The 24,379-nt window shown below is 36.1% G+C and overlaps 2 protein-coding genes across 4 annotated transcripts; both read right to left on the bottom strand.

The window, feature by feature from the left end:
- Window positions 1-5,790: 5,790 nt before the first annotated feature.
- LOC143255258 (uncharacterized) lies at window positions 5,791-22,028 on the bottom strand. 3 transcript variants are annotated; one of them, XM_076510648.1, is made up of 6 exons: window positions 21,974-22,028; window positions 21,025-21,159; window positions 17,238-17,394; window positions 11,189-11,353; window positions 7,650-7,821; window positions 5,791-6,340 (listed from the first exon to the last, which is right to left on the bottom strand). In XM_076510648.1, the coding sequence occupies exons 4-6, from the start codon at window positions 11,307-11,309 to the stop codon at window positions 5,815-5,817; spliced, it is 819 nt and encodes a 272-aa protein (XP_076366763.1). In that variant the 5' UTR covers window positions 11,310-11,353; window positions 17,238-17,394; window positions 21,025-21,159; window positions 21,974-22,028; the 3' UTR covers window positions 5,791-5,814. The 3 variants fall into 3 exon arrangements, with proteins under 3 accessions (XP_076366763.1, XP_076366764.1, XP_076366766.1); XM_076510649.1 differs by lacking the exon at window positions 11,189-11,353; XM_076510651.1 differs by lacking the exons at window positions 17,238-17,394; window positions 21,025-21,159; window positions 21,974-22,028 and having other exon boundaries at window positions 11,182-11,315.
- Window positions 22,029-22,364: 336 nt separating this feature from the next.
- LOC143257952 (coagulogen-like) lies at window positions 22,365-23,749 on the bottom strand. Its single transcript, XM_076517019.1, has 2 exons — window positions 23,627-23,749; window positions 22,365-22,877 (listed from the first exon to the last, which is right to left on the bottom strand). The coding sequence occupies exons 1-2, from the start codon at window positions 23,731-23,733 to the stop codon at window positions 22,739-22,741; spliced, it is 246 nt and encodes an 81-aa protein (XP_076373134.1). The 5' UTR covers window positions 23,734-23,749; the 3' UTR covers window positions 22,365-22,738.
- Between the last annotated feature and the right edge of the window lie 630 nt (window positions 23,750-24,379).

Raw genomic sequence — 24,379 nt, 5'->3', positions numbered from 1 at the left:
GAAAGAAACATCTAAAAAAATATTTTAAAATTCTGTAATTATTTGTTAGCAAATTAAATCACATTGGTCCAACTTGAATTCACAAAAAGAACATATATTTCTTAAAATATATTAACATAGGTTTGAACAGCTATCCAACCCAGCTAGTGAGATGCCTGATGTTGCATTTCAGCAGCAAGCTTTGAAATTCGTGGCCGAGCGTTTGTTAGAGCCAGTCTCATGTCATCTCCAACATCCAATCTGTTCCTATTCTTTGTTTTTATATTGACAAGAGTGGAAAATCCTGCCACACACAAGTAGGTAGAAGCAAATGGAACAAGGACACGTAAAGCTATCATGCTGACTTTGGAGTATGACTGATACATAGCGCACCAGAACTGAGTCACGGATTTCACCTTGAAGAAATCACGAGCTGAAGAGTCGTTCCTTAGATCCAGAAATTCATCTTGGATATCATCTGGGATGCTGGATACATCAAGTTCAGTACAAAATTGGTTCCTTACCAGGGCCTCCAGTTCCTGTGATAGCTCAGGGAAGTAACGCTCTACTTCCTTTTCTAGAGACTGAAGATGTTCGGTAATCTCATCCTGGAGGAACTGATCCAGTTGGATCTGAGACTCATCCGTCACTCCACAAAGTTTTTCAAACATAGCGATGTTTCCAAGATTGGTTTTCCGACGCCAGTTCTGCAGTTTGGAAACAAAGGCCCGAAGACTATCTTGAAAAAGAAGAACATGTGTTTCCCTTCCTTGAAGCTTCAAATTGAGCTTGTTCAGCTGGTCAAAAATGTCGGCTAGGTACGCAACCCTTTTATTCCATGCTTCATCTTCGATGTGAGCTGCAAGATCTTTCCTTTCTTGAGTCTCCAGGAATAGCTTTATTTCATCTTTCATTTCAAAGACAAGATAACGTTTCCTTTCGACAACCAACGTACTGCTGTGCAGAAGAGAAGGACTTCGTGGTCAGCATTCATGTCTTTGCACAGTTCTTTGAATAGGCGAGTGTTGAGTGCTTGAGTCTTGACATAATTTACAATTTTGATTACAGATTCAAGCACTTCCTGCAGAGAGGCATGGAGAGTCTTACTGGCGAGAGCATATCGGTGAATCATGCAGTAGATGCCCTTTGCTTGAGGTGCTAGCTTCTTCACTCTCGACTGGAATCCTGATTTCGATCCCAGCATAGCCGGTGCCCCATCCGTACAAACCCACACACGTTTTCCCATTGAAGATCTTCGTCTTGAAAAAAGTTGAAACTTTTCCATGTCATCATCAGCTTTTGTTGTGGTTTCAAGTGCACTGCAGAATAAGAATTCGTCTTTGATGTCACCTGAATTAATGTATCTCACGAAGACAAGCAACTGAGAACATGAACTTACATCTGTTGACTCGTCAGAGCTGAAAGGAGAACAAAGGGGAACCCTTGATTTCAGTCAAAACCTGTTCCTTTACATCCACAGACATTTTAGAAATGCGCCTCTGTATAGTATTATTTGACAGGGATACTTGCTGCATCATCTTTGCACTGGCTTCTCCAATAATAAGATTTACTACTTTCATCATGCAGAGTTTAAGAAGTGTTTCTCCAATCGTTTGAGGCTTTTTTTTGTTTAGTTTATTCGAATGCAATCTCATATGAAGCTTCCACTACGGCTGCACTCTGCTGCTGAAACGACCCACTTCTATCGATTCTTTGGCTTTTAAGACACCGTTCATGCCGTTTGAAGAAATTCAAACCCTTCTTTGCGTGTTCTGGATGTTTCGTCTCGAGATGACGCTTGAGTTTTGATGGTTTCATTGACTCTGCACTCAGGACAGCATGGCACAAAACACATTGTGGTTTCTCGATGCCGTCGTTGGCGAGCACAGTGGTGAAGCCAATGTTGAGGTAGCATTCTGAGTATCTGCGCCGTTTAACTATGGACACAACTCACCTCTTCTGCTTACTTATCTGTTAAAATAAAATAAAAATGTTGAATAATGAACACTTTGGCAACTGTAGATCTTACACTGACTACTTGTGGGGGGTGTAGGTAGAGTAATGATGGGGTAAGTATTGGGAGAGAAGGGAGCGTGGCCAGTCGCGCGATTCGTCATCCACCAATCAGCAACGGACATGTGACTCACGTGTCGACAGCGAGCACACACACACTTAATCACAGCTAAACAGACACACAAGCATACGTACATGCGCGTGCGCTCACATACTCGCTACTCACTAGTACACACATACATACAGTTGCAGACACATACACATTCAAACAGGCACATTCACTCCACAGGCACGCACACATACACCCATAATATCACCTTATGACATTGAACTAATGTAGCACACGTTTTGCTTTGCACCGAAACAAAAAAAAAAGTAAGAGCATGAAAATGTAATTGATGAAATAAAATTAATGTTATCCCAAACTACTTCTAACAAGGCTTCGCGACTCCCCTGCCAGGCTTTGCGACCCCAGGGGTGTCGCGACCCATCGCTTGGGAACCCCTGATCTATACTTAAACTACAAATCATTCGAGATGCCATTATAAAAAGAAAGTTAGATCAAGGAGTATGTGTTTTCTCAAAGAAAGCCACATCGACCTATCTGTTGAGTCCACCGAGAGGAATCGAACTCCTGATTTTAGCATCGTAAATCGGTAAACTTACCACTGTTCGTTTAAGAATATAGAAAATTATGATATTTTATACGAAATGACTGTTTATTGTTTAAAGGGAGAAGGAGTGTGAGATAACTTTTATTTTTGTTAATGATTGTGTTTATTTTTCATTTATTATTTCTTTCTATCATTTAGTTTACCTATGAATCACTTATATTTTGAGGAAATATGGATGTGGTTTGGTTTGTTATGAATTTCGCACAAAGCGACACGAGGACTATCTGCGCTAGCCGTTCCTAATATAACAGTTTAAGACTAGAGGAAAGGCAACTAGTCATCACCAGCCAACATCAATTCTTGGGCTACTCTTTTATCGACGAATAAAGAGATTGGCCGTCACATTATAATGCCCACATTGCTAAAAGTGCGAGCATATTTGGTGTGACGGGGATTCGAACCCGTGACCTTCGCATTGCGCGTCGATTGCCTCAACCACCTTGTCATGCCGGGCATAAATATGCATGTGTAAAATGAAATTGACACCAGCTTCCCTAGCGATGGCGTACAAAAGCTATTAATGAAGCAGAATATTATGTAAATATATTACAACATGGAATGTGTCCTTCTAACCTACTCATTGAATCAATACCCTGCCGTAAACTTCACTAAAAGAAGAGGGAGTCCCGAAATAGAAAACGATACACTTAGTAAATTATTACTGTTTATCACTCGGCATTAATATTGAAAGGCGTTTTGTCTTTCTGTTTAATTAGTTTTATTTGTTTGTTTGATTTTCCTGATTCAATTATTGAAAGTGATGATATTTATGACATATGTTTCGTTAACATAAGAGTCAAGTCCTGGCCAGGTATGTATTTGTTAACTGTATTTTGGTAAGTGCTGAACTTATTTCTAATTGTTATTATAGCTGAATAAATTGTTGTTGTTTAACCCTGATTGTAGCAGCGTGTTTATTTTAGGCTGTTACATACTTGCTACAGTGGGTAGTTATAAACAGACAACTTGCTCCTACGACTGATTAAGGCGCTCGACTCATAAACCGAGGGTCACGGGTTTGAATCCCGTCACACCACACATAGCTCGCCCTTTCAGCAGTGGGGCGTTATAAAGTTACGGCCAATCCCACCATTCGTTAGTAAAAGAGTAGCCCAAGAGTTGGCGGTGGGTGGTGATGACTAGCTGCCTTACCTCTAATCTTCCACTGCTAAAATAAGGATTGCTTGCGCAGATAGCCTTTGTAGCTTTGCGCGAGATTCAGAAAGAAAGAAAAAACAAACAAACAAATCTGCGAATGTACAGAGACTCGGAACTACCTTCAACCATGATTAGACTGTAATACCCCAAAACGTCATTCACAATGTTATCAGTAATATGGGGAACAGATACAAAGAACACAAAAAACAATAGAAGAGGTCCTACCAGATAATTAAACACACTTCAAGTTTGCTGATCTAAATAAGTTATATTTTTCTTTGATATCTGACTTTTACGTTAATTTTACTTTTCATAACTTGTGAGTTTTTCAACTTTCCTTGTTATTGGTTGCTCGAAATGTTTGTAATGAACAAGTTTCGTCAATAATAAAATTTTCAATATTTATTTTCTACAAATTAAAAAAAAAAGAACTTACGAAATCATAATTATATTTTAATTTTGTATGGGTAGTGTATACATATACATTTCAGGTTCAGATTTTGATCGCGTTTAAAGGGTATAGAATTTTTACGTTATGATTAGCTAATAGTATACTTTAACACAGCAGAAAGAACAGTTAAAGGCTAATGTAAATTTTGTTTCTGTTTGTTTTTAAATTTGAGCAAAGCTACACGAGGGCTATTTGCGCTAGCCATCCATAATTTAGCAGTGTAAAACTAGAGGGAAGGCAGCTAGTCATCACCACTCACCGCCAAATCTTTTACCAACGAATAGTGGAATTGACCGCCACATTATAACGCTCTCACGGCTGAAAGAGCAACGAATAGTGGCATTGATCGGGACATTATAACATTTACCCAGCTAAAAGGTTGAGCGTGTTTGGTGTGAAGGGGATTTAAACCCGTAACCCTCATACAGCGAGTCGAGTGCCCTAACCACCAGGCAGCCATGCCAGGCCTCGTGCACCTTTCGACAGAAAGTTAATGCTGTTCAACTCTGTTGAGAGTTTGATTGCTCTTCGGCGGGTATCGAAACCAGATATTAACGTTAATGCTCCTCAGGCTTACCACTGAACCATCGAAAAACCAATTCAAGAGACAGTCGTTAACGATTTTCTTTTTAATTTACTTATTTGAACGTGAAATCTGTGCGACTTCTATGTAGTCGATAAAGCTACATGCAATATCATGGTCTGTTTCTACTGGAATAAAACAGCCTGAACTGCGTATTTATATGATCCTCTTTTTATTTTGTATTTAAATTTATTAACTTGAAACACTCACTGGTCATTGGATAAAAATACATCCAGAATAGTTAAAACATCATAACTTAAGACACTGTTACATGAAGTAGTTTAAACAACAGTAATTAAGATCCTAAGAACAGTGTAAGTCATTAATTTATAAACTATAGAAGTGATAATTTTAGGGTGGGTGTATTGTTTAAATAATGCACCTTTATAAACAAGGTAAGTAAAACCGTGCATGGTGAAGGGTATTTATAACACTGTGATTCAAATAAATTATGCGACAAAATATTACAAGTTAACATGGTAAAATAATTCATAATTTTTCTACAAGGAAGGCACGTACATGAACGAAGGAATGCCCCAGAATAACCATTAATTATGCTAATATACACATTTTGTAGTTGATATCGACGAATCACCTAAGACAATACTAAGGATGTTTTGTAGATACTTTATTATTTCTGGGGTATGTTATGTAATTGTATAAGCATTAATATCTTACCAGAACAGACGAATTGCCAAAATTGTACGCATGTAAAAACAGATTATTTCAGCACGTTAAAAATTCATTCTTTAATATTTGCATATTTTAATGTCACAAAGTATCCTATTTCTTGTAAAAGGAAAAAAAAAAAAAAACTCCGAAGGTTATTAATCAGGCACATTAGTGTCAAGGTACACTTTTATTGTGTTAGAACTGACCAAGGTAAATACAAAAATACAGAATTGGAAAAAAGTTTGTAACCTGAGGTCGTTTACTGAAACGTTTGCCATACGACGTCATATATGTGTTAAGATCTGTACGTCTCCGTGATTAGCACAAGATATCGCAAGATGCGATCCATTTACAGAAACAATCACAGCATCTTGAGTAACCACTTGAGAAGAGTCAGTAGTTTGAACTATGGTAACCCTGTTAACGTCCATAGATTTTCGAATATTTTGCTCATTTCTCTTACACACCGTTTGGTTTGTGCTTATCTGAGACCCCATTTGTGTCACTAGACTCCTGCGATTTGCACAGCTCCTGTCCTGACCACTAGAGGTTGTAACAGTTTGTGCAATCTGACTGGACACAGTTAAATCTGTTGGGCGAGAATGACAGGAGTGCATAAACTCGTGTGATAGGAAACTTAAACTTAACGACGCTTTGGGGCTGTGACTAGTTTCTGCTTGTATGGCACCGCTACCATTTTGCCGAGATTCCAAAATATCCGAACTTGTCCACAACGGTCTACCTGTACTAGTTCGTGACCGGTAACTTGGAGGTCGACTGTTCTCTCGTTCTACCAAATTCAAGGGTTGTCTAAAACACAAAGAGAAAAATAAGTCATATGTTTTTGTTTATAACGTTCAAATCAATAAAATACCTGTTTATTTCTTGTTTATACTTCAACACCTCGTGGTTTGTTTTTGGAATTTCGCGCAAAGCTACACGAGGGCTATCTGCCCTAGCCATCCCTAATTGAGCAGTGTAAAACTAGAGGAAAGGCAGCTAGTCATCACTGCCCACCGCCAAATCTTTTACCAACGAATAGTGGAATTGACTGCCACATTATAACGCTCTCACGGCTGAAAGAGCAAGCATGTTTGATGCGACGGAAATTCGAACCTGAGACCCTCAGAGTCGATCGCCCTAACCACCTGGCCATACCGGGCGCACCTAGTAGGCGGTAACCACTATTCCTATACATTCTAACAGAACAAGCTCACTGTCGCGGCTTATTATGTGAGGAAGTTGATTGCCAATATTAATCTTGCTTACTTGTCACTAATTGTATAAATGTGTGTGTGTGTGTGTGTATTTAATAATTATTTTGAAAAATAACTAGTACCATACACTTCAACTTAAATGAAGTTATTTTATATACGTTGCTAATTAATCGTTCGTTTGTTTTTTATAATTCAATTTATATCAATTGTTAAATATTACATTTACGAACCAAAGGAGTCAAAGAAGTTAATGTTGGCAGTAACATCTTTTTAATATCATAGCACTTAACTTTCTGAAAAAAACTAAAACGACCTTCTAATCTTAAAGACGATATCTTAATATTAGTAACACCTATGCCCAGTTCAAAATAAACCAGAGGTGTCGCTAGGTGCTTAAAATATTCGGGTCTCGGGTCCATTTTCGGCACTTCAGTGTGATATCGGTTATGTTGTTCTTTTCCGAATTTTCATAACACCAACAGATTATTCGGGACACTGTCAAATAGAAGTCGGGTACGATCCATGCATGTCAGTGACTAGTGACTCTTCTGAAATAGATGCATAATATTATTAATATAATGTGTCACCGGGTTTCGATACCCGTGGTGGGCAGAGCACACATAGCCCATTGAGTAGCTTTGTGCTTAATTCTAAACAACAATTTAATGTGTCCAGTTTGAAATGCATTCGGAACGAATTATAACAAAGTTGTCGCATTTTCTTCAAACGAGGATAATTATTGTTTCTAACCCTGAAACATAAAGTGGTAACTTGATTCCTGAATTATTGAATGAAAAAATATTTACAGTTTCGAATGTTCCACTTTTTCTAACAACAGGATGAAATCGAAGTTACTGTCAAGAAGGTTAAGTGTTTAGTAACAATAACACATAAAGACTAACCTCTGCAAAGTGCTTGGGTGTGAGCGATATGTTGGAGGTGGTGAAACTGTGGACGATGATGGTGCTGCCCCTTGTTGACGGTCTAGTAGAAGTAGTCTTAGGCGATATTCTTGCATGGAAGCTTGATAAGAAGGGGGAGGGGGCCGATGTTGAAACTCTGGATACATCATAGCTACAAGTTGGAAGATTAATTACAATACGTATAAAAATATACATCCAACAAACCGAAAACTACACACTGCCATTTTAGAAATAGCAGCGAGAAAATCTAGTAATTACAATGTAGTTGCTGGTATTGTAATACGGAATCAACTACTTAAAATGACAATCAGCTGTGCGGAAGTTAGTTGTACAAACAATCCTGAGTTATCTTTTCATAAGCTTCCTAAACATCCAGTATGTGGAGCTAAATGAATTACGACAGTAAAACGTACAAGCCCGAATAGCATTGGCAAGGCTTAGAAGTCGTCGTGCCATAGACAATGCAGTTCCCATTTTATATCTAGTAAGTATTATTTGTATATACAGTGTACCTTGTCACAATTATATTTGCACAAATCGTGATAAAATCCACACCTTATAAATATTTTGTGCCTCCCGTTATCTAAATACAATGAGCCCATACAGGTAACGGGCAGTAACAATTTTATCAACAATGTGGCGTGTCCGTTGTCAAGACCCGTGGTCTTAAAATCCAGGGCTTATTTGTGTAAAATTTAAAGTAATATATAGCAAAGAAAGTTGCACTTCAGGGAAGGAGGGCTTATGTTGCAATATAATACGGTTGTAGTACATCTAGACTGTAAATTTACCGCTGATACTGATGGAACATAAACAACAGGCCTAGCCACTAGAAACAACTACTTCCGTCGACTAAACTGTGTGTGCAGTTGGACATCTTGTACACTTTTCAGTCTGGCATCGTGCACCCAGCTGGCCACTAAATACTTGTAGGCACCAAAGGAGGTTTTGAGTCCCATGAAACTAAAATGGATTTGATACACATCTAATCTTAAAAAATAATGGTGTGAAAGTATCTTGAAATGCTTTTCGATGTAAAAAAAAATATGTTGTCAGTACTAAATTTAAAATAAGTATATTCACAACTTGTGGGACTATAACGTTGGTTTGTAGGTCTAACTCGAGCCCACCGTTTGTAATGTTGACTAATTTACTAACATATGGTGTGATTGTCATTGCAAACGGAACGGAATAAGGATCTGTCGTGTCAAAAACGATTTTTTTCTGTACTTTTCTTCAGATTTTGACCTGCATATACTATCTAATATGCAAGTAAATTCATGAAAAATGAACAGAAAACTATATGTTTGTGTAGGGGCGGCCATGTTTTCAAAAATAATGTTTACGTTCAATATGGCCGCAAACTCTTGCAATGTTTACCTTGGTTACGTGATTGCACAGTCGTATATGTATTAGAGGTATGTATTTCATCATAATAGTCGACGCGATAGGTATACTAATGCCGCAGTATTATACCTATATAGATACAGAAGTTTTACCAGGGGTTTCTTACAAATTTTGACAGTCTTATCTGTAATTTATCAATTATAGTACAAACACAGTGTGTGTATATATATACACGTATTTTTCTCGGCTGATACATGTAAAAGTGGAAGCAGTGGAATCTTTCAAAATTCGTGATTATTTCATGTACTTGAAAAGCAAACCACAAAGCTACTTTCAGTCATTTGTTATTGTTGTTTATTAAACTGCATATCGTATTTATCATTTTGGAACGTAGCTTTGTGTATATAACTTCCACAACAGTATATTTTGCAAAAGGTAAAAATATAACTGTTGCAAACAAGCAGATAATTTTATATTGTATTCATGTGTGTTAAAAATGAACGTCGACCACAGAAAATGGATCAAATCCACAAAGTATTCAAAATAATTTAAAGGAAACGATTACACGAAGAATCGAAATAAAATCATATTTTAACATATGAAATCAGTAAGCACAGTAAACATGTTCTAATAACAAGGACGCTAAGCAATACTTTGAAATTGTAGGTACGTCACTAGAACACCTTTGACACACTCTCATGTCACCCTGGCCTCAATTATTCTTCCAGAAGTCCAGTTAAGTGCAGCTGAATTAAGCCGAATATTTTGATTGACGTTGACCTTTTAACCCTGCTTGAGAATTAGGTTTTGTAAGTTAGTACTCGTGCAACCTGTGTTTTAAGGAAACGTGTCACAGCAGAGACAAGAAGGGCACTGAGTGGAGCGCATCCCTCTGCTGAGTAGCGTTGATTATATTCAGTTATAAAAAAATAAATACGGAAGTGTGTCCATATGTCCGTCCTTACCAATGAACACGAATCATTTTCGACAGGTTAATGAGGAATAATATTTTACACACGTATACCAAGTTTCGTCAAAATCTAATCATCTTTTACTGAATTATAAAGCAAAGACTTTATAAGAAAGACAGATACGGATTTTATTTTAGGGTTTCGTGACCTTAAACTCTAACCTTGGCCCTTACAAGTATAATAAATTTTACATTGGGTAATAGTCCAGCCGTTTTCGAGAAGTTTTGATGACACACATACATGAGTGAAAATATAACCTCTGTCACCTTTGGTAGCGGAAGATTTGATTTGGTTTGAACTTCGCGCAACACTACTCGAGGGCTATCTGCACTAGCCGTCCCTAATTTAGCAGTGCAAGAATAGAGGGAAGGCAGCTAGTCACCACCACCCACCGTCAATTCTTGGGCTACTCTTTTACCAACGAATAGTGGGATTGATCCTAACATTTAAACGCCCCCATGGCTATAAGAGCGAACATATTTGGTTCGACGGAGATTCGAACCCGCGACCCTCGGATTACGAGTCGAGTGCCTTAACCACCTGGCCATGCCGATCCGATAGCAAACAGACGTGTATTAGAGCAGACGAATGTGTTGCTAATAGCATTACTATAACTCAGCAATGTTTTAATACCGTATATGTACAACTTGAACACTGTCGTGTTTTAATTTCATTATAAATGCACTATGAAACACACAGTTTTTTCTGAGGTTTTTTCAACTGCATAATTATATTTTAATTACATGATTTTTTTCAATACATGAACCTCACATATACAGGTTTAGTAACAAATGATCCAAAAATGAAGAATATAGATTCTGAAATGGAATGTTATTATCTTAAATATGTTTGTTTTTGAATCCGTTCACACTTGGGTGCATAGGTGAATTTTTGACTGCATACCAGGAAAAACCTTGGTGAAACCGTGGTACACTACGTTATGTTCTTCCTTCCTACCTACCAGTTTTAAATAAATGAAACATTAATAAGTGTAAGAATTAAAGTATATTACCATGATAACTGAAGAAAAAAGTTGTAAACTTAAACCTTAAAATAGAAAAATGTGTAATAATTATAATACTTAAAAAAACTTCAAAATTATTAATTTTATAAAGAAAGTAAACCGCTGATACGTCTTACACTTAAAAACTTTGTAAAAGAAACTGTAAAACTTTAAATAAAAACATTCATACTTTTCACCTAAAGCATGAAGTGGTCCGCCGAAAGTGGGCACTCGTGGCATAAACCTTCTGTTGGGCTCTGGATTATTTGACTGTAAGCCTAACATTGCTCGACACGAAGGGGCGTCGTGTGATGTCATTTTCCATGCTATTCCGCTAACTGTCACCAGTACAATCCCGACACCTTTTGTTTTTAAATAAAAACTAAATTAGCATTTTTAACCAGTGTTCATGAACTACAAATACTAATGATGATAACAAACATCAGTCTATAATCATCAGAGTTTTAAAACGAATATATAGATTTGAACAGTTTAGCAAAACACTGGGCTGAGAAATTAATGAACAAGTTCAGCAACACGAGTGTTTTATCTTTTTACCTGAAAAAAAAACATGATGTGTCGAAACCGTAAACCGTATTTAAGAAATAGTTTCATTAGATGGTCAGATGAAATAACGCTTTAATTTCATACGTGTACCACAAAAACAGTCTTTTATTACCAGCAGAGGAGATGAAGAACACTCATTAACTTCTGTAATTTCGTACATATTATAATTAACATCACCAAACACTATTGAAAATAAAAGAGTTTGTAAATGGTTATGTAAATATAGGGCATACATGTAGAAATCCGTAAGTCCAATGGCATTTGCTTCTGAAGCTTCGTAAAAATCATGTTTTAATAGGCTATATTTAGTGAAATACTGTGTATCAAGGATAGTTTGGTTGTTTTTTTTAATTTCGCGCAAAGCTACACGTCAGCTATCTACGCTAGCCGTTCCTAATTTAGCAGTATAAAGCTAGAGGGAAGGCAGCTAGTCATCACCACCAACTCTTGGGCTACTTTTTTACCAAAGAATAGTTGGATTAACCCTCACATTATAACGCCGCCATGGCTGTAAGAGCGAACATATTTGGTGCGACGGGGATTCGAACCAGCAACTCTCGGATTACGAGTCGAGTGCCTCAAGCACGTGGCCACGCCGGACCCTGGAGAAAGGAAGGGCATTGAAACTATTAATATTATTACGTGAAAGAAAGGTTTTATGTCATATTTGCTATTTCTAGCCAATCATTAACTGAAGATTTGTTCATGAATTAGGTCTTATGTTAAAGTAGTTATGTAATATCCTCGCGCAATTTAAGTTAATCATTAACGCTATTTTGTTTAATAAAATGTGAAAAATGTGATTTCTTAAATTTAGGCTTACAAAAATTGCAAGATATATTATCAAAAATATTTCGATATTCAACTCATTTCATTTCAATAATATTATTTAAATTAATGTTGCAATTAAGAGTAGAAAAAAAGATACAATAAAATACGTTGATAGTGAATCAAGATGTTAAAAACCATGAAACTTTAATTTTGTCTTGGTTTGAATATTTGTGCAATGGTTATCCGCACTAGCTTTCAGTAGTTCAGAAATGATATATCAAAGGGACCACAGCTAGTCAATAGCATCAACTGCCCTCTCTCAGGTTATTCTAATCCAGTGGTTCTTAACCTTTTTCATCGTCTTACCCCCTGAGACTCTCCAGGGTATTACCGTGACCCCTATAATAATTTTTGTAATGTTAAACTTTGCGTAAAGGTAGAATAAAACAAAACTATATAAAGATCCTAATTTATTGAAAATGTTACAAATAAATGACCTTGAGAAATGCTACAAGTGATAAACAAATGCAAAATCCATGAATTACTGAACATCATACAAAACCTACTGATTCACTCAGTGAGAGGGTTGATATAATATAAATACATACTAAATACGATGGAAACTTTGATGTTTAAATTTTAAGTTCAATGTATTAATATTACATAGTTAAAAAGATTTAGGCAATTCAAACGTAATATATGAAGATTTTTACTGAAAATTAGACAGGTGGTTGCGCAACAAGCATCTCGACGCGGTTCAACTGCCGCACTTCGGCGTGTTTCTCATTGGTGGGCAGTTACAGGCACTTGCCACAAAAACAACAAACTGCTCCGTGATTTCCCCAATAATTCCCAAACCTTCCGTGACCGCCGAGAAACTCAAATGACCCCCTGGTTAAGAATCACTGTTCTAATCAAATAGTAGGATTTGACCTTCATGGCCTTGAAGTGCGATATTTTATTGTAACAACGGAATGTCAACCATGAACCTTTGTATCTATATCTCGGTACAGTACCCATTATTCTACGCATTCATTTCAGATATAAGTCACACGTATACAGGAAACTGATGACAATGTAAATGTTAAACTGGTTAAATTGTTTGCAATGCTTTAAATATATCCGCCCAGAAGTGGTTTAGTAGTAAACTTGAAGGGTTATAACGCTGAAAATTGGGGTTACATACTCACAGTAGGCACAGCGTAGATGGTCTTTTGTCTAATTTCTCAGTTGTGTTGGTTGTTTCATGTAAAGTCGGGCTCAAAGTTAAAAGAATAAAGATCATAAAATAAAACCAAGATATAGACGGAAAGAAACGAATTTAATGTAACAAACAATAAGCAGTCCTTATAGCCAACTTTCCTGGCATGTTTTTTTTCTATTTTCAAGCTCTTCTCCTTAAGTTACCATCCAATTCGTATTATAACCTGTATCTTATGTAACGAATTAACTGTTGTATATCTGTTTTAGTACTTATGCTTTTATCAATACAGTTTTGATTTTTCGTTTGCATGTGACGTATATTGTTTACTATGTATTGTGCAAATTCAGCCTATTTTCGAAACCTGTGAAGAATTCTTGAGCAAGGTTCAACAATGTGTATATAATACTAATGATTGACAGTATTGCCATCGCGAGCTTTAGTGTAGGTTCAAGAGTCTAGCGTGATTTGTATAAAACGTAGCCAGCCGAGAGACAGGAGAGAATATTATTAAACAGATACAGTCAGTATACTACACACCTCAAAAGCTATAATTGTGAAGAGAATATTATTAAACAGATACAGTCAGTACACTACAAACCTGGGAAGCTATAATTGTGAAGAGAATATTATTAAACAGATACTGTCAGAACACTACAAATCTAGGAAGCGAAAATTGTGATTGAAGTCTATTAATCGGAAAACTATAAAATTTGACCAGTAAAATTTAAAGATTTCGAACATTACAAACCGTTCAACTTCAGTGAATAACTTCAGACGTTATTATTTTAACGAACACATTAAATATATATCTCTCTGTAAGGCCCCCCGCTAGTACAGCGGTATGTCTCCGGATTTACAACGCTAAAATCAGGGGTTCGATTCCTCTCGGTGGGCTGAGCAGATAGCCCGATGTGGCTTTGTTATAAGAAAAACACACAAACACACACACTCTCTGCAAGAAGTGAGCTTTAACAGAACTAGATAGCCTAAGCGGGATGTAACAATATCAACTCGGAATTAATTTGTTTATCGTGGACCTATACCATCGATAAAGATTCAGTTTTGAATCAGATATAAAACTTAGTATTGTCTGCAAGTTCGTAAAACTGTCGTTATTATAAATTGTATTGTTCTTACGTTTGTATATCAAAATATGTGTGTTAAAAAAGGGAAATCGTGTGTATGATGGCAAATAACATAAATTTAATACATATTTATATTTAATTAACTATTAAGCTCAAATTAAAATTCCGATTACTTGAAGTAGTATTACGTAATGTACGTAACATGATGGGTCGGAGACTCGTCCGAAATAAAATTATAGTACGTGACACTGTTTACAGTAAGTTACTACGCTGGCCTAAGATATTGTTTCAAGTTAGTAAAATTATAAACCTATCAAAGTGTATGAGAGGAGGAGGGGCCGAAGATGGCGCGGGTTCTCCCTATTCCGACACCTGTAATCTCTCTATATATATATTTTATATGGCACCGCCATATATTTGCTATTACCTTTACCGAAATGTTAAAGAAATACGCTAGATGTCGCTTTTGTAATCTTCAATCTTCACACTGTCACTGGGTATGGTTACATTTGTACATTTTCTGCGGAGTTGTGCCAGTAATAAATTTATTCGGTTGGACTTGATATAAGTGTAAAGAGTAACCACAGAAAAGACTTTTTTATTCTTCTAGATACTCCACATTTACTAGGCTTATTAAGTGTACGTTTCTAAATTTCGAAATGTAACTGGAAAAGATGTCACTTGCTGAGAGTTTACTTTGGGTTACGGAATTGCTTACTCTAACAGTACACGTTTTCAAAATCTGTGAATACACTTTTTCACTAAAATAATTCTATTAACTGTTTGAAAAATGAAGAGCAACTTATACGTTATGATGCATGAAAATGTTAAGACTTTAGTAATTTACCCATAATCGAAATTAATCAATGCATTAAGAACCAAAGCGATGTAAATGTATCACGTGAATTTCAGCATTGTGAAAGAAACTTACGAACTCTAACGCGAATAGGCACGTGGTAGTAACACCCGCACAACTTCGATATCAGGGTGCGGGCATTAAACAGGAACTCACCCACTCTGTAAAATGCGTTACAACTACACTACCCCTTTAATTAATCGCGTCTGCTTTTGAGAGTGAAGAACGGGAGAGATAATAAAATATATATATCGCATATAGAAAACACAGATAAAACTCGAGCGCTTTTGGCAAACGGGCCAGTTGTCATCAAGGGTTTCATCGTAGTTTTCTTCTCGTGATTATTGTATGACTCAACCCTTGATCTTATCGGCAAAACAAAAGCATAGTTTTTATTATAGCAGCATCAGTGACAAGTGCAGTTTTATAAAATCTTGCATGTGTGTGTGTGTGTGTGTGTACACACCCATGTAAACTGATAGATGTTTCAAATAACGAAATTCGACATACACACATAATTCATGGAGACGAGCTGGTAAATAAATAGGAATGTAAAATACTACAACTTAGCATTGTAGTGCTTCAGAACTGGTTGCTATAAGCGAAACATGTACAAAATTTGTTAAAACTACTTCGATTTATATATATTATATTTATAATAGTATGAAGAAAAACGTTTAGAGGATTTAGTTTGAATTTCGCACAAAGCCACACGAGGGCTATCGGCGCTAACCATCCCTAATTTAGCAGTGTGAGACTAGAGGGAAAGCAGCTAGTCATCACTACCCACCGCCAACTCTATATAGCCAACCGCGGCTATTCAGAGGGACAAAAACATTTTTGTTTATATTTATAAGCTTGGAGAAATACGTTTTTACAGACAGATATTTTAAGCCTCGTCTGTTTGCATAAAAAATCTAATAATGATATAAAGGGCCCGGCATGGCCAGATGATTAAGGCGCTCTACTCGTAATCCGAGGGTCGCGGGTTCGAATCACTGTCACCCCAAAATATGCTCGCCCTTTCAGCCATGGGGGCGTTATAATGCGATGGTCAATCCCACTATTCGTTGGGAAAAGAGTAGCCCAAGAGTTGGCTGTGGGTGATGATTACTAGTTGCCCTCCCTCTGGTCCTACACTGTTAAATAAAGGAGGGCTAGCGCAAATAGCCCTCGAGTAGCTTTGCGAAAAGTTCAAAAATCAAACAAAACCTTTCGTAAGTTTGTTTAAAATTTCATTCAAGTTGACTACATATTTCCACTGTCAAAAGAAACACAAATGGGTATCTGACATTTCTCCTATTTCTGAAGTATTAATTAATCAGAAAAATAAAAGCTTTCGAAAGCAGTGATTTTAATAGCATAGTTAGGGTGATAAGAAAAATCGGCGCTGAAACATTCATTTTTAACCATAAACAACGAATTATAATGTAAATGAATCACATTATTTGTTACTATTAGTTACTTTGTTATGAAGTAGTGTTGCATTTCTCAATAAAGTAGTGAGTGGTAATCAGTCATTTATGGGAATGACTGAACGTTCCTGTCATTGCTTTAAGATTACAGATGTCCACCTAGTTTAATGATGAAGATGCGAATTACTACAACATAAAACAAAGGACCCATTGATTTCAAGTATTACATTTTCTAATAAACGAGAAGCTTTTAGAAAATAAAGTAAAACCACCGAACTAGTTGATAAAAATATTTTATTGTAAAAATTTTATTTTGCAACGGAGTAGACGTTTTTTTTATCGACTTACCATAAAAGACCGTTTCTATCGTCCGCAAGAGCAGCCGCAGCACTGATAGAAATCTTCACAGTAGAAGTTTTGAGTCTCCAGATCAAAAGACAGCAAACGAACAGGCTGCCTGTTTTGGGTACAAATATTTCCCAATCCACATTCCTGTGGTCCATAACTTAAGGAAGAAAACAAAGTTTAAAATGCGACTTTCATAATGGCAAAGCTTACAACTTATTTTACGTCTTTCATCGACATTATACGATAATTAATAAGTATTTAAAAAAAAAAAAACCTACAATTAGTTTCTTTTAGTATCGATAAAACTTTAAATTTATATTATCTTAAAGAAAAACAGTAAAAGTAATATAACACTCTTTGTTATAGCGATTAACAATCTCATTGAAGGACTGTGCGTTTGTTTTCACATACGAAAGCTCTATCGGGCGATGTGGTGCGCCAACAAAGAGGAATCAAACCCCCTGATTCTTTAGCGTTAAAATTCCGAAGATGTCCACCGTTGTCCCACCTGAGGATTACTTAATTTGATATTGATTTAATTATTCTGCTGATAGGATATCTTGTTGTTATCCTTCTCATAAAGAGTTAATATCAACGAATCACGCTAACACCTATATAGCTGAATAAGTTATGTGGTGTGCCATTTTCAGTCGTGTACTCAAATACATTTCTCAGGTATATTTCTTTGCATGTTTTTTTTTTACCATCTAAACCATCTTAACAATGAATTCTTTAATCTGTTGGTCATATTTTTCTTGTGTAAAAGTGAATACTACCAGAATCTTATACTTCACGTGAAGTGTAATAGGTTATTACACAGACTGAAATCTTAAAAAAATAACCCATTGCTAATGAAGTGTTTAAATGAATTCGATTTATAAATCCAATGTCCAGCTTTATAGAATTTTTTCTATAACGAAAAGAAAATTAATAACGGTAGAAAGGGGGGCATACATATTTTTCTTCCCCAAATGAAGAATAAATTCGGATTTGCACTCGTGTTTTTAAGACAAATAACTTATTATTATATATATTTCATACATAGAAGCTAAAAGAACTTTTTCACCTTTTCATTTGCTTTAACTCTGTTTTAAGATTATATCAGTATTTTTGTCTATAGTATTGGTTTTGATTTTCATATCATATACTTATACAAAACATAATAATTTGCAATATACAGTAAACTCTCATTGTTTCGAAGTCGCTAGAACTTAATATATCACTTGTATCGAAGTTGTTGACTAGTCTGGCCAACTGTCCATATAAATACATAGTAACAAAAGCCCCTTGAACCGAACTGCATGTATCGGAGTGTCGGCTTGTAACGATGTATAATTATAGTCCCTAGGGTGTGAAAAGCATCAATATTACATCCTTTGTATCGAACCAGGTACGAAGATATTTATTTTTCTCTTCTTCCCTAAATTAATTGTCACCGCTGCCGGCTGCCGACCACCCGCTACGCCGCTAGCAAGTGCAATTAGTCAGTCTCCGCGCAACAATGTGTGGTGCCACCATCAAAATCTTACACTTGAGAAATAGCGGACTGCAGATGGGGTAGTAGATTAGCCTAGCAATGTTTTTACAACAATTATGGTCAATAACACTTTAAACCCTGCCCGCCCCAACTCACCCGCCCTCCCAGCAAAAATTAGCTTAGATATAAAATTTTCAGATTATGGCTTGAGTAGATTATGCCTGGGCAGCCTGCATGCTGTGGCCTATAAAAGGCTAATCACAGTCAAATTAAACAGATCATTAATCATTAATCATGGCGAAGCGCAAGCTTGTATCGATAGAAACTAAAATTGCAGCAATAGAAGAAGTTGAAAAAAAAGTTAAAACAAAAACAGAAATAGCAAAAGCATTTGATGTGCCTCTGAACACTTTGTTAACATGGTTGAAAAATAAAGAGGCCATATTGTCTTCTCGAGACAACTTTTGTCCCAATAGAAAACGCATGCGAACTGCAAAACATTCTGACCTAGAAGCGGCATTGCTTCTGTGGTTCAAAAATGCTAGATCAGAGAATGTTCCTATCTCTGGGCCTGTTATGCAAGCAAAGGCAAAAAAACTTGCTGATCAAATGGGAATCACTGACTTTTGCATGAGTGATGGGTGGTTAACCCGATTCAAAAAAAAGACACGACATTCAATTTCGTACGATCTGTGGTGAGTCTGGTAGTGTAGAACCAGAGCAAACAAACCAGTGGACATCAACAACACTGCCACGCCTGCTAGAAAACTACAGCCCACGGGATGTCTTCAACGCAGATGAGTCTGGCTTATTCTTTAAACTTCTGTCAGACAAGTCTCTTGTTATCAAGGGAGACTCCTGTCACGGCGGGAAGCGAGCGAAGGAGCGGCTGTCTGTTTTGGTATGCGCCAATATGGACGGCACCGAGAAGCTTCCTTTACTTGTCATAGGTGAGTGTCAAAAGCAGGTAAAAATATTTTCCTGTGTTTTCTATAGAAGTTGTTATTTTATGATTTTCTTCAGATTATTGACATGTAAATGTTTCATTTTTAATTTCAAAACATTAACCATGTACATTTTCTTTCTCTTTTTTTTTAGGAAAAGCAGCAAAACCGCGTTGCTTCAAAGACGTCAAAACCCTGCCAACACCATACAAAGCCAACAAGCGAGCTTGGATGACATCAGATCTATTCACCGAGTGGCTGAGAGAACTTGACCGAAAGTTTGTGCTGCAGAAAAGAAAGGTCCTTATGATAATTGACAACTGCCCCGCCCACTCCAACCCCACTGGACTTAAGGCCATCAAGCTGGTGTTCCTGCCTCCCAATACCACAAGCAAGACACAGCCCATGGACCAAGGCATCATCGCCAATCTAAAACATCATTACCGCACCCTACTGCTACAGCGTCTTATTGATTCAATAGACAATAAAAGTGTTTTCACTGTGACTGTGCTTGAAGCCATGCGACTGCTACGCTCTGCCTGGTCATTGGTAAAGCAATCAACCACAGCCAATTGCTTCAGAACTTGTGGCTTCTCCTCTCCAGAGCCAGCAGAAAACAGTGAGGACCCCGAGGATGACATACCATTGGCCCAGCTCTTGACACGGCTGAATGACACTGGGTTTACGGTGGATGGCACAGCAGAGGACTACGAGACTGCTGATAATGATCTGATCACTAGCGCGCCCCCTGACAGACAGTGATATTGTGGCCATGGTGCAAAATAAACAGACAACAGAAAATGACAGTGAAAGTGAAGATGACGACAATGAGGAACCCCCCATCCCAAGACATTCTGCAGCTCGTGAGATGTGCCTGCAACTTCAGAGATATATTGAACACCAGGCTAACGCAGGACAGTTTATCTCTCAATTAAACATGATGGAGCGTTTTGTGACCAAGTGCCAGAAGGACAGCAGTTCGCAAAAAAGCATTGTGCAATATTTCAAGTGACTCCAGTTATACGTTCTTGCTGGTGTTTGTATCCTGTACATTATAATTACATATGTGTATATTATGAATGTTATTTTTTTTTTACATGTTTTTGTTTACAAGTGCTATAATTGTCCTTTTTGAATTTCATTAAATGTGTTTTAAGTGTTTACACACGTGTGACTTCTGAGTCTTTAATCAAATTACCGGTACTGCAACAGCCGTCAGTTATAGGGCCTACCATTACCAGACTTGGCTAGTGAATGAAAAAAGAAATCCTTTTTAACGAACTTCTTTTGTAACGAACAATTCTCTTTGGTCCCTACGGCTTCGTTACAACGAGAGTTTACTGTAGTATATGTAAGCAAAATCTACCGACACTTGTATTGCCACAAACACTGAGTAAAACCTGCAATCGGAGCCTGAACAATAATTTTCAGATTTCCATGAGTATTATAAGCGAACCTTGGAGTACATTTTTTAACAGTCACGTCGCAGTCGTTTATGAACCTAGACATAAAAGTGCAAATTGAAAATAAGATTATTATATCTTCAGAAATTTAAAATTTAGCATTTCGAATGACCTACATTTTACAATCTAGGTTTTACCAATTAAAATATGCAAATAAATAGCTATAACAAATGAACAAATTCCCTAAACTTTACTTTCAAACATTAAAATTTGTTTGACGTTTTTGTTTTCAAAAAAATCTCAGTTCCGATTTGTTTTAATTTCTGCACTTCTTTCAACTAACATTGCAAGAAATATTAGAGATCAAAAATATTATTTAAATGCATAAATAAAAGGTTAAATCTTGTCGTTCTGAAACACGTGCACCTGACTTACCACAAACATGTTTTGTAAGTGATATTACATGTTACAGTATCATCACGTACCTTTTTACGAATATCACATTTATAACTTGAAATTACTTTGAGAGTTCATTTTTAGTTGCTCAGTAAAGCTTTTCTATAATTCCATTTAAATTCAAAGAATTTAAATAGTATATTGAAAAAAAAACAGCCATATCATATGAGTTATGATAATTATAATAATTAAAAAAAAAAGAAAAAAAAGATCTTTAATATATATCTACGTTTTGGTTTGAGAGTAATGACAATTTAAGTTAAGCATAGCACTATTAACAACTGTTTATTGCGAGTATAAAAAAAAGATATTAAAATATACAAAAACATTAATCTGTAAGTAATATAGGTTTTATTATTTTTAATATTGTATAAAACGAAGACTGAATAAGATAAATGTTTGATACGTTTTTAATCATCAAGTGTTGTAGTATAGTTAAAACTAAGATATGCTTACGGAGGTAAGTAGTCACAGCGATGGATGTTTGATCTGAAACGTAAAACATTAGTTCAAGAGCATTAGAATACTTTGTACAAATACCAGCATCTCTGTGCAAGATGTAACAATAAAAACCAAAATAACAGTTTGTTGTTCATTTACAAACAAATAAACATAGCTAACGTCAAATTAAAATACCTAAACATTCATTGGGTTTGAGATTATTCAATTAACAACACTAATCCGCGCCTATTGGAAACTTTTTACCCATTTATTTTTCAACTTCGTAACAGTTTTCTCAGATGGAGTTTTATTTTCAGACATCCTCGTTAGTTTGAATCTCAAAAGGTTAGAGTTTGGTTGTAACCATTTCTTGTTGTTCAGCGACTTTAAGTAGGATGTGAATATTTTAAAATGAATGTTGGTTTAAAAGATGTTTAATATTGTTTCCGTCAACAATCTTAAAAGCTGTTAGACATTTAGTGTTATTTCCTGTTTGTTCAGTTACAACAATTAACCATGTAAGTGTATTAATAAAGTAACTAGTGTACCAAATGATTAATATCTGCAGCGAGAACACGAAAATAAGTTTCTAACTCTCGCATATGACAAATAAATTGTCTACTCATAAAATTTACGAATTTCGGTGATAACTGTCGTTCTTGGTAATTTAATATTCACTATATATTACGGGCAAAATATGATTAATGTGAAGCACTTAATCTACAAAATGACATTATTAAGCATAGAAGCGCATAACTATTTGTATAAACCTTACCCGAATCAGCAGGTACAAGTGTCACAGTCATTCGAAAGTTGAAGTATACGCCACAGACGTGAATTTCCTCTTCCAGATATACTAGCTTCATCCTGTTTTGTGCCGTTCAACTTAAGTGCTTGTTCAAGGTCGTTTTCAATTTTGCTGCAAAATAAATGTATTTGATTAGCTTGTTATGATTTGTTTCTTAAATTTCGCGCAGATGCACTTTAGGGATCTATACAAGCCATTTCTAATTTAGAAGTGATATACTAGAGTGAAGGTAGCTAGCTAGTCATTACCATTCACAGTTAATTCTTGTATTATTCTAAGGAAACACTGACTCAACGGGTGAAAGGGGTGTATGTTCGGTGATGCGACCTTAAGTAGGGAATCGAGAGCCCTATTCACTATGTGCCAGATTTATTACAGCTTTTGTTTAATGAGACAATAGTAATTATGTATATTTACAAAGTCTAAGACAGCATAAAATTAAGTTCAATACATAGAGAAATCCATTAAATTTCTTCCGAGTTTAAAAGTCTGTTTCTATTAATGGAAGGCTTAATATTTTTATAAAATAAAAACACAACAATGAAATTCTAGAAACAATGTTAACGAGATGTATTTATGTACTCGCCGATTTGAGAATAACGAAAGAGTGCGAGATCTTACGACAACAATTTGATTATAAGTTAATAAATTCTTTCAAGTGACTTAGTTTAGACCTAACTAAAATGTTTAACTTATGCTAATCCAATCTTTGGAATGTCTTCTATTAGTTTTAATGATAAAGTATGAACACATCCATGAAATTAGAACCGCTTTAGAAACAATTACATAACCTGAACATTTGTGTTAGAGCTTACACACGAAAGTAGAGAGAAAGAATAATGTTCTTACAAAATACTTACGCTTGAACTTCCGATGAAACTCCCTGTCTTCTCCCAATAATCCCAATATTTTCTGGTTCATCGCACAGACATACAGGTGCATTAATATCACCAGCTGAAGCATCCATCAGCACCCCCAAGAGTGAATCTAGAGAAGGAAAAGGTATTAAAAATGCGTGGAAGACCCATTTAATGAAATATGATATTTTAATATTGTTGACGGTCGATAAATGTGTCCTTCTATGTAAAGGATAGATGTCATAGGGCATGCAGTCAACTGAATCTATAGTTAAATAGGTTTTACTAAGGTTAAATACAAATAACGTAAAAGTTAGAGAGAAATTGAAATAAAATACCTTTTGTTTTCCTAGGCCAAATGTTCTGAAACGTTTTCCTTTTCGAACCTATTTGGCGGAGTTTAAGGGCCTTGCGAGCCACCTACCGGTCCTACTCGCATTCATTATATTATAAAATAAAGAAAAAAAAAAGCAAACAAAACATTCACCTTGCTTAAAACTAAGCCTTTGTTCTCAATGATCGTAGTTAAAATATTAATTTTCTCAGTTGCTCGTATATTTATTAGTGGCGTGGGAAACGGGGTACACCTTAACCCCCCTTTTCAATAGGTCTCAGTAAAAATCTGTTAAAAGTTGGTAAAGTTCAATCAGGAAAAGCAGAAGGATGCATAAAATCATATCCAGAATCCAAGAGCTTCAAAGAATTCAAATTTTGAATTTCACTCAAAGCTACTCAAGGGCTATCTTTGCTAGCCGT

Source organism: Tachypleus tridentatus, chromosome 7 (assembly GCF_004210375.1).
Source record: "Tachypleus tridentatus isolate NWPU-2018 chromosome 7, ASM421037v1, whole genome shotgun sequence".
NCBI lineage: Eukaryota > Metazoa > Arthropoda > Merostomata > Xiphosura > Limulidae > Tachypleus > Tachypleus tridentatus.
The sequence above is the reverse complement of the archived record's forward strand: the minus strand, read 5'-3'. Positions and strand labels throughout refer to the sequence as shown.

Bases quoted from the DNA above. Each gene is read 5' to 3' on its own strand.
- LOC143255258 (XM_076510648.1), bottom strand. From the start codon at position 11,309: ATGACATCACACGACGCCCCTTCGTGTCGAGCAATGTTAGGCTTACAG. The intron at 7,822-11,188 runs GTGAAAAGTATG...TCCAACTTGTAG, and splicing joins CGGACCACTTCATGCTTTAG to CTATGATGTATCCAGAGTTT. The intron at 6,341-7,649 runs GTTAGTCTTTAT...TTTGTGTTTTAG, and splicing joins CACCCAAGCACTTTGCAGAG to ACAACCCTTGAATTTGGTAG.
- LOC143257952 (XM_076517019.1), bottom strand. From the start codon at position 23,733: ATGGATGCTTCAGCTGGTGATATTAATGCACCTGTATGTCTGTGCGAT. The intron at 22,878-23,626 runs GTAAGTATTTTG...TTTATTTTGCAG, and splicing joins GTTTCATCGGAAGTTCAAGC to CAAAATTGAAAACGACCTTG.